Source organism: Myodes glareolus, chromosome 21 (genome assembly GCF_982192425.1).
Source record: "Myodes glareolus chromosome 21, mMyoGla1.1, whole genome shotgun sequence".
Classification (NCBI taxonomy): domain Eukaryota; kingdom Metazoa; phylum Chordata; class Mammalia; order Rodentia; family Cricetidae; genus Myodes; species Myodes glareolus.
Window position 1 is genome coordinate 60,916,003 of NC_142046.1, and position 14,412 is coordinate 60,930,414.

Below are 14,412 nucleotides of genomic sequence, written 5' to 3' on the forward strand. Positions count from 1 at the left end.
AAAACCAGTGAGACCAGATTCCGACTTCAGATTATCACATGTGGTCTTGGTTTTATCACCCTTTACAAGTTCAATTTTAAAATTTATTTTAGATTATGTATGTGTGCGTTGTGTATGTGTGTGGTGTGTGTAGTGTGAGTGTGGTGATGTGTTGTGTGTGTGGTATATGTGTTGTGGGTATGTGTATGTATGGTGTGTGTGTTGTGTGTGTGTACACACCCTGGCATGAATGGACAGTCAGAGAACTCATTGTGGGAGTTGGCCCTCTCCTTCTATCATCTTGGCCCCAGGGACTAGATTTATGATAAAGTCAACACTTGAAGCATATTGGAAATTTGAGAGCAATTGTTCCACAATGTGGTTTGGGCTTTAGAAGCTTTCCTCAGAACACTACTTTGTCCTTCCCAGTTGTAGGACTCTATAAGGGTCTCAACCACTTGTTTCGAAGATGGTTCACAGCTGTGTTCTCCTCCAGGATGGGGGCGTGGCCTAGTTCCCTCGTTAGCAGCATCTGGATCCATGGCAGAAATAGCAGCGCTCACTCTGGGCTCCAGAGGCCATCAGCTGCCGCCTCTAGTAGCTCCCGGCGCTGTGACCTGCAGCAGCCAGGACATTCGTTCTCCAAGGTTGTTCTGTGTCCTGAGAGCCTATGAGCCTCTCCGGTTCTTCTTGTGTGATCAGCTGCCAAAGAAATGGCCGGTGCAGTCCTGAGCAAAGCTGGCGTATAAAATGTCAGGGCTTATTAATCCCTAGCGCTTGGCGACATCAGATCACCAAGCCAGCCTGGGTGCAGGAGGAATTTCTGCAAAGGGGTAGGATTACAGCTAAGTGCCACAAAGCCCCAGCATTTTTTATGAAGTACTGACTCCAGCTAGAGATGAGTCACTAGGATGGAAATATCATTTATTCATGGGCAGTAACGGCCAGGGTTGCTTTGTGATTCCTCTTTGTTCTTCAATATTTTGTTTATATTTCCAAATTAATTTTTTTTTCTGCAACAAGGAAAGTATTTTTGATATCCCACCGATGCTATTCTGCCTTTTCCCAGGCAAGTGAATTATCTTACTGTATGAAATAGCAGAAGACCCTTCTGTCACCACGAAGGTGTGACATATTCCATATTCCGGGTACTAGAAATCCTCTTATTCCCCCTACTTCACCAGGCTCAGCAACAACACTAGAACCAAGAGAATAAATCACCATTCCCCACATGAAGCAAAACAAAGGGCAGCTCTAGCCAAGGAGATGAGCGGCATCTGCCTGGTCACCACCCTTCTCCACCTTACCGCGCAGTTTCTGAGCTATACGGGGCTGGAGATCTGACCACACAGAAAGATGAAATAAACAACAGACCCTAACCTCAAGACACTCCCAGAATGAGACAGCCATATTACGATTCAGTGCGTTCTATTATAAAGGCACCCACAAGGTTGAGAAGAAGCAGATGATGGTGCGTTAAGGAGCGGGGTTACTGATCCTTGAACTCAGTACCTAGGTTTAGGTCAGAATGTTAGGGAGCAGCATGCAGAAAAGGAGAGGGGCTGCCAAGGAACAATTGCCACTGCTGTTTTCAGTGTCACAATAACATCTGAACGTATAATAAGCTCTACATCTTACACACATTACATGTAGAATACACACATTATTATGTATATATGCCACAGCATAATCTTAAGATTAATTTTAGCCTTGTTTATATGTTAAAATTTAAGATGTGAGGTTTTCAGATTCTAGGCACTCCTGAATATGTCACATGCTCATGTTATAATACTGCTAAAAAGAAAGAGAACCTCTCTGAAGACAATTTCTGAAGAAGCAAAAGCAAATCGTCTGGGACTGGAGAACTGGCTGCTCTTCCAGAAGACCTGGGTTCAATTCCCAGCATCCATGTGGCTGCTCACAACCATCTGTCCTTCCAGTTCTAGGGTATCTGACACCGTCTTCTAGCTTCTTGGAGCACCGGACATACAGATATAACATCACTACACACAAAAGGTAAATAAATATTTTAAAAATTAAGAGGTATATTAATATTGATAATATGTGACATAGTACCTATGTTGTTATGACAGACACGGGAGATGATTTAAAGGAGGAAATACACGTTGGTGTGATCTCAGTTGTCTGTTCCTGATTTGTGACGAGATGGAGCATCATGGTGAAGAGGCAGGGGGAACAGAGCCTCTTAACCCATAGAAGGCAGGAAGCAGCAAAGGCAGTAGGGACTGTCTCCAGTGACCTTCTCCTTCCAAGTAGTCCCCACCTCCGATTTCTACTACTTCCTAGGAATTATGTCATATTTCAAACCCATGTGGATTAATCTGCCGACTAGGCCAGAGCCTGTGATGGTTTTATCTTTACTGCCAAATTGACTGAATTTAGAATCACCATGACTCTAAGTTTGTGGCTCATGCCTTTAAGCATGTTTGGGAGTTTCTAGATTGGCTGGTGTATTAGGGTTCTCTAGAAAAATGGAATGAATATAAAATTATATTCATATGTATTTATATAGATGGACATATATATAAATATATATATACACATAATTACATTTACTTATTTAGATTTATTAAAGCAGCTCACAGGCTGTGGTCCAGATAGTCCAACAACAGGTATCTCTGGAGAGTAAAGTCCAAGAACCCACTAGTCTCAGCTGGTCTTCAGTCTATATCACAATCCCAAGAAATAGGCTCTAATACAAAAGAAGGGATGCCTCAGCAGCAGGATATTTGAACTAGCTGGTTAGAGTGAGGGCAAGCAGGCAAAAACTTCCTGCCTGCCTGTTCTTTTATGAGAGCTTTCGCCAGAAGGTGTGGTTCAGACCACAAATAATCCAATCAAGAAAATCTCCTCAGAGGTGTGCCCGGCTGCTCGGGCTTAGTTCCAGGTGTAGTCGGGAGTAGCTGGGGGAACTGAGGTGGGAAGCTCCATCCTAAGTGATGGTGGGACCAATTCCATGGGTTGGGTTCCCAAACATCGGCTGCCAGTCTGCTTTCTGAGGATACAAAGTGATCAGCTGCCTCACACACCAGCTGCCATGACTTCTCTTCATGATGGACTGTACCCCCAAACTGTGAGTGGAAACCCACCTTTATTTCCTTTGATTACATTTATCAGGGGACTTCACACAGCAGTGCAGAAGAGAACCAAGGCAGAGTCATCAGAATCCATGAACTTCTCAAAGCCTGTTTGCTGGCCTGATACTACCTTGACTGTATGGTATGGGAGGCATTCAGATTCAAACTATAACATGGAAACAGAGGAGCAAAGGAGTTTGATTCAACACACGAAGTTGAGACCAACAGGGATAACAGATGCAAATAACAAAATTAGGATCAGTAAGGACCAAGGAATGGGCAGAGTACCCATGCTCAGCCAATCAAGGAAACTGTTTTAGTACTTGGGAAAGGGCATGGTACAATATAAAAAATGTGGGCTAGAATGGCAACACTCATGCCCTTTAACGCGGGTTTTCAATACTTCTATTGCTTCTGTGCAGGAGACCTGCTTTTGAGACAGTTCCTCTCATTTATGACAAGTGGGGAAGTTTGCGATGAAAAAGCATGTACAAGGAAGTGCCTGAGTGGTGTAAGAACTTAAGTGTTGCTTTCTATGACTTGTACTTTAGTGAGGACAAAAGCTTTACATGTTGTTGAGTAGAAAATTCCGCATCCGTATGTGAGTAATCCAGGAGGCAAAAAAATGCAGCTTCTGGACTAGGTTTGCGTTTTCACTTGTGTTCCCTGCAGTATTTACACAAATGTTTCTTTTCTGAGCTCCAGTAAACAGGCTTACCATCACACAGGACTGAGAGAGAGCTAAATGAATGATACTTAAGGTTACATGACATAAACACAGCACAATGTGGTGCATAGCGAGCTCTCAATAAATTACTCTCATTATTGCCTCAGTCAGTAGTGTTGGCATGGACCATCAGGAGCATCAGCCAAGGCTAAATTTTTCCTTGCCTTGCCATCCCAAGTTCTTCTGGCTGGACTCTGCATCAGGTTGCACAAAAGATCCTTGTACCTGGGACTGTAGGTAAAAATTAGGAATGAAATGACAGCTCCGACTTGGGAAGTAGTAGATTCTTTACTTAGTGTTAGCTTTTGCAAGGTCAAATAAGTAATTGTCTACTTCACCATGCTTTATGACACCCGTATGTGTGGTGATGACCATACCTAATCTGTAAACTAGCTTTCCTTCATTTTTATTTATTTTACAGTCCAACCACAATTCCCCTCCCCCCTTCTTCTTCCCATATCCCTCAAACCCACTCCTCCTATTTCTGTTCAGAAAGGGGCAGGACTCCTACGGGTATCAACAAAACATGGCATATCCAAGTTGTGGTAGGATTAAGCACCTCTCCTTGTATTAAAGCTGGGCAAGGAAATCCAGTATGACATCCTGGCTCTTACACAATCTTTCCTCCCTCTCTTCAGGGTTCCCTGAGCTCAGCAAATGCTTGGCTGTGGTCTCTGCATCTGTTTCCATCAGTTACTGGATGAGGGTTCTCTGATGACTATTGGGATAGTCACCAATTTATGAGTATAGCAGAGTATCATTAGAAATCATTATGTTGACTTTTTTCTCCAATAACGTTTGGTTCTATCCTAGGTTTCTGGGTCATCCAGCATCTGGGTTCTGGCATTCCAGGCAGTATCAGGGGCAGGCTCTCTCATGGCATGAGTAGCAGGCAGGACCAGTCATTGGTTGGCAAATCCCACAATCTCTGTGCCACTTTTAACCCAGCACATCCCATAGGCAGGATAGACTGTAGGTCAAAGTTAGTGTGGTTGGGTTGGTGTCCTAATTCCTCTGCTGTCAAAGTCCTGCCTGGTCACAGGAGATGGCCAGGTCAGGCTACATATCCACTATTGCGAGGAGTCTTAGCTGGGGTCGTCCTCATAGATTCCTGGGAGTTTCCATTGGATCCGGTTCTCTCTGACCTTGAAGGTTCCCCCCCCCCCCGGCTCCCCGCCTTCCAGTCATCTTTCAGTATTCTCCCCTCCCACCACCCCTAACTTCATCTCTCATGTTCCCCCATCCCACTTGCTCTCAGTCTACTCACAAGATCCATTTCCCCTTCCCAGGGAGATCCAGGCATCCCCCCACGAACCCACCTTGTTACCTCGTCTCTCTCATCTGTGAGCTGTAGCACAGTTATCCTCCACTTTACAGCTAGTACCCGCTTGTGAGTTGAGTACATACTATGCCTGTCTTTCTGGGTCTGGGTCACCTCACACAGGATTTCTTCTAGTTCTATTCATTTGTCTTCAAATTTCATGATGTCATTGTTTTTTAACAGCTGAGTAGTACTCCACTGTGTCAATGTGCCACATAATTCTCGATCCATTCTTTGGTTAAGGGGCACCTAGGTTGTTTCCAGGTTCTGGCTGTTATGAATAAAGCTGCAATGAAACGGTTCTCACCTAGCCTGGACTCAACCCTGTTGCCTCTCCCGCTCTAGTATAGTATTATTAACAATTCAATGTCCTTTTAAGTAAATATACTCACCTCAGCTGTAACTCGAACTCCCCTTGATGTCTTTAGAATACTAGCACTTACGTGATACTTGTCGTAGCTTTTCTGTAAGTGCTGTGCACACCATTAAACAATGACATATAACTGCAAATTCAGAAGCAGTATTTTCATTTTGAAAGCCAGTTACACTGCTCCACAGGTAACACCCCAGAACCAGGACATCAGTCTGTGTGGGCTGCTTTAACTAGATGCCTCCGACTGGGTGGCTATCAAGGAATCTCCAGATTAATGTGTTGGCAGACCTGGAGTCTTCAGGCCTACCTGCTGGTTCCGGCTGTGCTTCTTACTCTGTCCTCACATGGTGGCAGGCATAAGGAACTCCTCCCTCAATGCATAATCACCCCCCACAGGCCACCCCATCATTACACCGGAGATTACATTTCAACATGTGAAGCTTGGGGGAACACAGCCTATTCCAAAGTTTATGGATATTATTTTTCAAGTTATTGTATTTTCAAGTTATTGTATGATGCAGTAAATGCATAAGAAAACATCAATTTCCTACTATTTTTTCAAAATACAAGGAATTTAGAAAAGGAGTAATATTGTGATATCTGAAAACATCGAGTAGCTTATAAAGTTTATGAGAGTGCCTCACCAAAGTTCTATTACCAGCGACAAATACTCAAACCATATTGAAGGGGAAATGAGTTTACTCGTTAGTCACTAAGGGATAAAAAGAATTGAACTGTCCTAGAACTCACTTTGTAGACCAGCCTGGTCTCAGACTCACAGAGTTTGAGGCCTGTCTCTACCTCCCGAATGCAGGGATCAAAGGGATGTGCCACCATTGTCCAGCTTATAAAAAGAAATCTTAACAATTTAGTGGTAACTTTAGCATGAATTGAAAGCAATTACAAAGTATCTTCTATGAGTGACTTAAGTGAGTTTGGAAGTAATGTCACCAGAGTATATAAGAGCTGTGAACAACAGCTCTCTGTCTTCAGGCAGAGCTGAAGAGGCTCTCACCAATCAGAATGCAAAACTGAAGGTGCCGCCCTTCTGCCCGCCAACCACAAAGCAGAGGCGCTCCGCGAGCCTCCGCCCAGCGCTGACCCGGTCCTCCGCAGCACGCATCAGCTCTATGGTCTCTCCACTTTTCCTTAGTCTTCAACAACTCCATTTGATAATCGATAAAATTAGCAAGCCAATGACACACGCATGCATGCACAGACGTGCTTTCTTTTAGTTCTTATATTTAAAACAAGGTCATGTAGTTTTACTTCCTAATTTCAGTATTTTTTCCCAGTGGAATATTTTCTAAAACATTTAAACAAATTTTGTAATAATGGATCTGCTATCATAAGATATCTTAAACCTATGTTTACTTTAAACCAAGTTTAAACTAAAAATTTCATATTCTTGAATAAACTTCCAATGATCTTAAGGAAATAATTCAAAATATGATACAGTCTAGTGTTTATTTATGTTATGGCAGATACACTTGAATTTCAAAATTTAAAACATATAAAAAGTGGTTTGGGACTAACACCTGTATCAACAGCTGACAAGTGTCTTGTTTATTATACAGCAGGGTACGTGGTAGTGCTGATGCCGGTCGGGCAGATGGGATCAGATCATCAGTAGGCTTTCTACAGGCAACAGCATAGCTGCTGTTTGAGAGACTCACAATCTGCCTCCAATGCTCGAGGTTCTAACATTTCTAAGGTTAAACAATGTTAGAGTATTTAGTTTGGCAAATGTTCAAAATAAAGTGGAAATGTCTTCGTAAGCATCGCAGAAACGCACATCCACTCCCGGTCTCTGGGAACCGTAGGACAGACCAGAACTCCCCCTCTAGGAGATAATTTACACACAGATGAGTGCTATCGTATCACTAGCTAAAATAATCACTAAATACAATTCATTTTCAGAAATAAACAAGCAATTTTTTTTCCATTATCAGTTATCAAAAACATAATGTTATGGTATTTCAAACAAATGATACTCTAAAATCATAGAATTTCACTGAGTTTTGAGAATGTGCAACTAAATCAACCAAGTATACCGTATTACAACCATATTAGGAAGCCAATGATCAGAAAACACAACGGCATGAAGAAAATTGATCCACAAGAGTGTTTTCAGGCTTTAAGGTTAAAACAGCTCCACAGTTTACAGATAAACAAGGCAACAAAACCGCGTGCTTGTCTTGAGTGAGTATTCTATGCAGAAGATGTAACACTTTGTTTGTAGACAGCATGGTACGCGTTTCTCAGCAACACATAAGGAAAACAAGATTCCAAGAGATCCATTGTTAGGAATGGGGATTCCTGTACAATCTGGGACAGCAAACAAACACGATAGAAGTCAACATGAGTCGTCAGCCACAACCCTATAACAACCCTATACCCTTCTCATTAGAAACAGACACCAACTATTTTACTTCAAGATCTAAAATACAAATGTGCCACAGTGAATTCTACCGAAATACTTTTTAATGTGATTTTCAAGTTTATCAATTGATCAATAGGAACACATGGAACATAAATCTTCAGCAATACCCTAAACATAAAGAATGGCACATTAAAGAGCTAAATAAAAACCAAGCTAGAAAAAAAAAAGTCAACTATAATTAAATGAATGCAGTAAATTCTAGAACTTAAAAAGAAAAAAACAAAAAACGACTACTATGTAGGCCTGAGTGACTGGAAAGATCACCCGGGGAAAACAAGGGAGCTCTGAGTTCTGCTGATTCTCCAAGGCTAAGGAGGCTACACTGAGAAGAGCCTTGGGGCATATCCACAGACACAGCCACAGGGAAGCTCAGAGAACTGAACTTGATAAATCAGGAAAGCACAAGATCTGCGCACATCCTTACAGGAGTCTTACTTTCTATTATTGTCCTATGGCTAGATGGGAGTGGTGCCAGTCTTTGCAGGAGTCTTTAAAGTGCATGGTTTGAGTGGAGTGAACACAGGGAATGGAGAAAAATCAAAAATTGCAAAAGAAAAAAACAACACAACTCTCAGTTGCCAAGAACAGCTTTGTTAAGGACTGGATCTTTATTATTAGTAAAGGTTAGTAAAGTTGAAACAAGACGTACCATATCCAGAAGCAAATAAACGGATTCTCTATTTCTTGTTGTAGTTTTGTCTGTCTCTTGGCCGATTTTCAGTAGACTGGAGGACGCAAGCTTAAAAGTACAAGCATGGAATCAAAGAGGTTGGCAATAAAACACAGCTCCCTTACTGGTTCGTTCTCACTACAGTTGAACTCCAACAGACTTCAGTTACTCAACATAAAATGTATGATGAGCTAGAGACCTTATATCCACCAACAATTAAGGTATACATATAATCAACTATTCATTAAAACTGACATTTTCCTCAAGTGTGTCTCCTAAGATGATCCAAACTGCTTTCTCCCTTCCCAGTATCTATAACACTATGCGGCAGCCCCTCCTTTCACAAATGATTTTGCTTTTGATGGCCAATCACAGTTAGAAAACAAAACAGAAAATTCCAGAATTTTCTAATTTCCAACAGTAAATGCAAGGAAGGACATTAAACCCCGAACAAAATATATCAAATAAAAACAACTGAATTGTAGTACTATTTTCAAACTTTACTTTTCTCCTTAAGTTACTGCTGTAGATACAGATAGATAGATAGATAGATAGATAGATAGATAGATAGATTTATAAATTATATAAATATAATTTAAAAGCTAACAGGATTTCCAACAAAGAAAAAACTCAAATATTCTAGAGTTCTTTGCTTGATCTCTTTTCTTTAAGCAAAGTATGAAAAAGATATGTTGATAGAGGAAAAAATGACATTAAACCAAGTCTGACTGACAGATTTAACATTACTCTCTCTTTTGGTAGCAAGTCACATTTTTAAGATTTTATTTATTTTTGTTTACGTGTTTATATGTCTGTGTGAGTTTGTATGTAAGTAGGCATCAGATCCCAAGACCTGGAGTTAAGAGGCAGCTGTGAAGTCTGATGTGGGTACTAGGAACTGAACCTGGTTCCTCTGAAAGAGCAGTAAGCATCCTTAACCACTGACCCATCTCTCCAGCCCCGTAATCATGGTTTTTTTCTGTGTTTGAACTCATTAACGGCATTCCTTCAAATAAGTGGAAGTAATAAAAAACACCCTTTGCTACTGTTTTAAATATTTATTTTTCTTTTCCATGTGAGTGCCTAAATATGCCATGTATGTGCCAGGACCAAGCTGGTCAGAATTTCAGATCCCTGTAACTGGAGTTACAGAAGGCTGTGAGCTGCACAATGTAGGCCTGGGCCTGTAGTCCCAGCCTGTCAGTCAAGGTGCAGGCCCTCTCTCCATCACAGCTCTCAAGCAGTGTTGTTGTGGAATTCGCCACCTTTTGTGATCTTTAACTAAACGGAAATGAGTAAATTCTATCTTTTAAAGGACACATTATCTCTCTTTGCTTCCATTTTTCTTTAAAGGAAAAAAAAAACCTTTCAAATGTGAAGAAAATCTCTTGTCCAAACATTAGCTTAAGCAAAAAGGCCATATGGCCCCCAAACATTAAAATATAAGTGAGGTTTATATAGTTAATAAAGGGAGAACAAAAATATCAATGGAAAACATTAAATGAAATGTTAAAGCTTGTAAAATGTTATGAGTTCTGATATTTGAGTAGACATACCGCCAGGAATTCTTTAAGTCGGTCTTCAATACTTCCCTTGTGAATTGTAAACAAAGCTGCAGCGATCTGGTTGATGGCTTTGGCCAAACAATGGATATTGTTGCAGTGTCCTGAGAAAGTACAAACAGTAGTGTGCAGTTTGTGAGACTCAAAATTTTGTGACACATTGACTCGCAGCCACACCAACAGCAGTATGACTAAGAGTTAGGGTGCAACATGAGTCACTCTTTTCCTTTCATGAGCTGAGTGTTTAAATAGCAGAGCAAACACCAAACACTCTCGAAAGATGTGATACTTAGATATACACCTTGTGGTAAAGGCTACGCTGCTTAGAGCACGACGTCTCTCATGACGTCTCCTTAGAGCACAGACCCATCGTCTGCTGTACTTTCGAGCTGACCTATACCTTTCATATTCAGAGAACTACAGCTTCAAAAAAGAAACAGATGCCCATTGCAAAGCTAATATTTGGAAGAACTTAATGTATATCTTATCAGAAAAGAACACAAATTACCCAAAGAAAAAGCATATCTGGCATTAAAAGCAAGGACGTCAGTGTCAGCACAGGTTTAAGGGGTACCTTCTATAGCAGGGCTGTACTGTGACATCACATTACTGGCCAGTGTAGGCAAGGAGACTGCTACAAAGACCATCAGGAGGCAAGCAATCTTATATTCTTCTTCTGGACTAATGTTCTCTAAAGAAAAAATGAGAAATAAAAAAAAAATCAAGCTTTTCTTCAACATTATTTAATATTAATAATCTAACCTAGAAAAAATAAAGGTAATAAAATTTTTAATCAAAATTTCCTAATTGAAAACTGATGAAAAATTATGAGAACACCATATATATTGCTATTTATAATTTTTTTGTATCTCATAATCTGAAAACTCACTGAAAGAAAAAAAATCCCTTTCTTTCCCTAAGACAGCTATGAATATCATTTTAAACAGTTTAAAGGATAGCAATATTGAGAAGGGGATGGCCTTCCCTAATGAGAACATCTAGCATGCTCTACAGCTGTAAGACCTTTTCTAAAATACCACAACCTTTACAAAAATATTTATGGTATTTAAATTGTTCTGTATTGTCCCTGATTTCTTACCTGATACCTGGGAGCTTCTAGTTACCTTTCAGTTTGCAATTTTATATAACTATGGATTGATCATGGGGGAAAAAAACTACATAATATTTTAAAATTTTGGTTGATCATAAAAAGCAATAATCTATTATTTGAATGATGAAAACAAAGTGTAACTAACAAGAAAACGAATAAACGCAAAGACTACACTTTGGCTGAAAAGAACTGCAAAGGGGCTGGCGAAGGCTCCGTGCCGAAGAGCGCTGGCCGCTCCTGCAGAGCCTGGGCTTCGTTCCCAGCACCCACACGGCTGTCACAACCATCTGCGCTCCAGTGAGAAGGGCCGATGCCCAGTGCCAGGCATGAACATGGTGCAAAAACACAAGTGTAGACAAAACACTTGCACACATAAAATAAATAAAAAATTTAGAAATAAAATAAAGAATAGAAAAGGGCATTCCAATACAAACAAAACAGACCCTATCTCCACTGTAGACAAACACAGAATTATGTGGAACTGTTTGTACTATGTTTCAAAGGACTGGCCTTAAAATTTCTAAATGGTCAGGATTATGTATCTACCTTTTTCTATGGTGCATATATATTATAGTTAAAACGAGACACAATTTTCTAGTTACCACCAGCACAAATGTTCTCAACTTCTCCATCTCAGAAAGTCCTTCTCATAACCTGGGGCACAGCTTAAGCGTAGCATGTGCAGGGCCTACCTGTGATTCCCGATGCAAAAACGAAGACTTTCTTCTCCTCCTGCCTCTAGCTATTGTAACTTTATGTCCTCGTTTCTGATAGAGCTGTCTCAAGCTTAGTGTCTGCACCGCTCACCAGCGCCGCCCAGCAGATAACTCCCTTTCCACCGTCTGAGCTTTCTCCCCAGCTTTTGATAATTTCTCTCTGACTCCACTGGTCCTTCCACCTCAGTCTGAAGTTCACGGTTCTTCCTCCTCCCTGAGCTCATTCAAGTTGAGCTGGTGTTGTTCTTTGGCACTGACGACATCTACACGAAATGGCTTTACAGCCTCATCTGGTAGTATGGCTCAGATAGTATATATGAAATGCTACAGAAAACACCAAAAAGCAAGGCATTTTGTCTTTTCTAGCTTGATATCTTCCAACTTAAAAAAAATTAAAGCTTGATACAAATGCAAAAATAAGTACCACATGCACACTTAGGCTTCCCTGCAATTTTAACAGGAACACTACGCATCTGCTAATGCATTTTACCTGATTTTTGTGAGGAAAGAGCTACGACTAAGGCAGGATCAATCTCACACGGTAACCCAGCAGCTGATGATAACTCATACACATTCATTGCAACCTGAAAAAAATACAAGAGTTACAAAGATATCATTTTAACAAATGATTTTAATATCTGAGAAAGTTCACTTTAGCAAGAAAGCATTTATGGTTTAAATCTGTCTGCCTACAAATATATTAGAGGATTTTAACAACTTGGCTGAAGCAGGGATGGCAGGGTAGGTAACCCCCACAGGACAAAGATCTAATACTTCCTTATAGCTTCCCACTGTGCAAACAAAATTTGTAGCCCCTCCGCGGCAAGTTCCACAGAATCATTCTAAAGTTACTATTTGTCTCGGAAACATGAGTGTAAAATAGTAAGTCAAAAGAAATGAATAAACGAAGCCAGTTGTAGTGGCTCACATCTGTGCTTCAAGCAAGGCCAGTCTGGGTACAAAACGAGTTCCCGATCATCCTGGGCTACAGTAAAAGCCAAGCGGTGAATGAACAAATAACAGCAAACTAACATTACTGAATCCATGCTTAAGTCCACAGTCATTTAATGGAAAACTTTAGGGATTTAATGCTTAATCAATTACAGAAAAATTTAAAAAACACTACTTTAAAAATGTGATAAAGCAATCTCTGATAATTAATTTTCTACATCATACATGCACGGATTCCAATTATTCAAGATAGGCTGATAGTTTAGTTAAAAACTGAGTACATAATCCGTTACCTTTAATATTACAGTTAATAAACCTTAGACAGATGGAAACAACCATGTACTAAATTCCAGATATACACACACACTCCTCACCACACATAAATATAAATTCAAAATGCATCAAGGACATAGCATAAAAGCTAAAATTTTGGGAGAAAATACACACATAACTCTTGATGGCCTTTGTCAAGACATTGTCTAATTTGACTGCAAAACTACAAACAAAACAAAAAACAGATAAGCTTTGCTACACTGAAATGAAAGTGGTTGTGATTCTTGGATACCATCAAGAAATTGCAAAGAGTTCAGGGGGAATGTGCAGATGGTGAATCTACAGAGACTATGTTATCTCTTGACACTTCAAAAGGACAATGATGCGGGCCAGTGGTGACTCAGCAGGAAAAGGCACTTGCAGAAGCCTGGCAACTGGAGACCAACCACTAGAGCCAGGCAAGGTGGAAAGAGAGGGCCAACTCAGCACACACAGATGACAACATGGTCTAAAACCGGGCTCGGAATCCAAATAAACCGTTCTCTAAAGAAGCCATACAGACACATCAACAGATGTGTCTCTTAAATGAAGGAAATGCAAACCAAAAGTATGGCACCACTGTACACCAACTAAATGGCGCTTATTAAGGAGACAAGGATTGGATATAGAAAAGCCTGGCACCTTCATTCAGTGTTGATGGTAATGCAAAACACGGTGCCTCAGTTTGGTGGTTCCTCAAAATTAAACACAATTTCTATAGAACCCGACAATTCCATTCCTTATATAAGACAACAAAAACCATCAACAGATAAACAAAGTAGCATTATTTACAACATCAAAGAAGTAAAAACAACCCCTATCTCCAATGACGGCTGAATAAACAAACTATGGTATATTAATACAATGGAACACTAAAACACGGAAAGCTAACACATGCTGTAACGTGAAAACATGCTAAGTTACGGCTTAAGTCTGAGTCAAGAATATCTGCTATATGATTTACAGCGTACTCTAAACAGGCAGTCTGCAGTCAGCGACAAAGTCATCTAGGACTGGGGGTGGGCAAGTGCCTGCTGTGGGAACAGATGCTCTGTGGGGATGATAAAAAAAGTATTCTGAACCTGACTGGAAACTGCGACGTCACAACTCAAAACCACTGAACCACACTAAGAAAAAAAATCTTTTAGC

General features: G+C 40.5%; 1 protein-coding gene across 4 annotated transcripts in view; it reads right to left on the minus strand.

Moving 5' to 3' along the window:
• Nucleotides 1-6,951: 6,951 nt before the first annotated feature.
• Nckap1 (NCK associated protein 1) overlaps nucleotides 6,952-14,412 on the minus strand; it is a 71,744-nt gene continuing 64,283 nt past the window's right edge. For all 4 annotated transcript variants that reach the window (XM_085680905.2, XM_085680904.2, XM_085680907.2 and 1 more), the window contains 5 exons: nucleotides 12,491-12,584; nucleotides 10,748-10,864; nucleotides 10,168-10,277; nucleotides 8,591-8,680; nucleotides 6,952-7,826 (listed from right to left, as the gene is read on the minus strand). In XM_085680905.2, coding sequence (XP_085537031.1) covers nucleotides 7,710-7,826; nucleotides 8,591-8,680; nucleotides 10,168-10,277; nucleotides 10,748-10,864; nucleotides 12,491-12,584 — 528 coding nt within the window. In that variant the 3' untranslated portion in view covers nucleotides 6,952-7,709. The remainder of the gene's footprint in view (nucleotides 7,827-8,590; nucleotides 8,681-10,167; nucleotides 10,278-10,747; nucleotides 10,865-12,490; nucleotides 12,585-14,412) is intronic.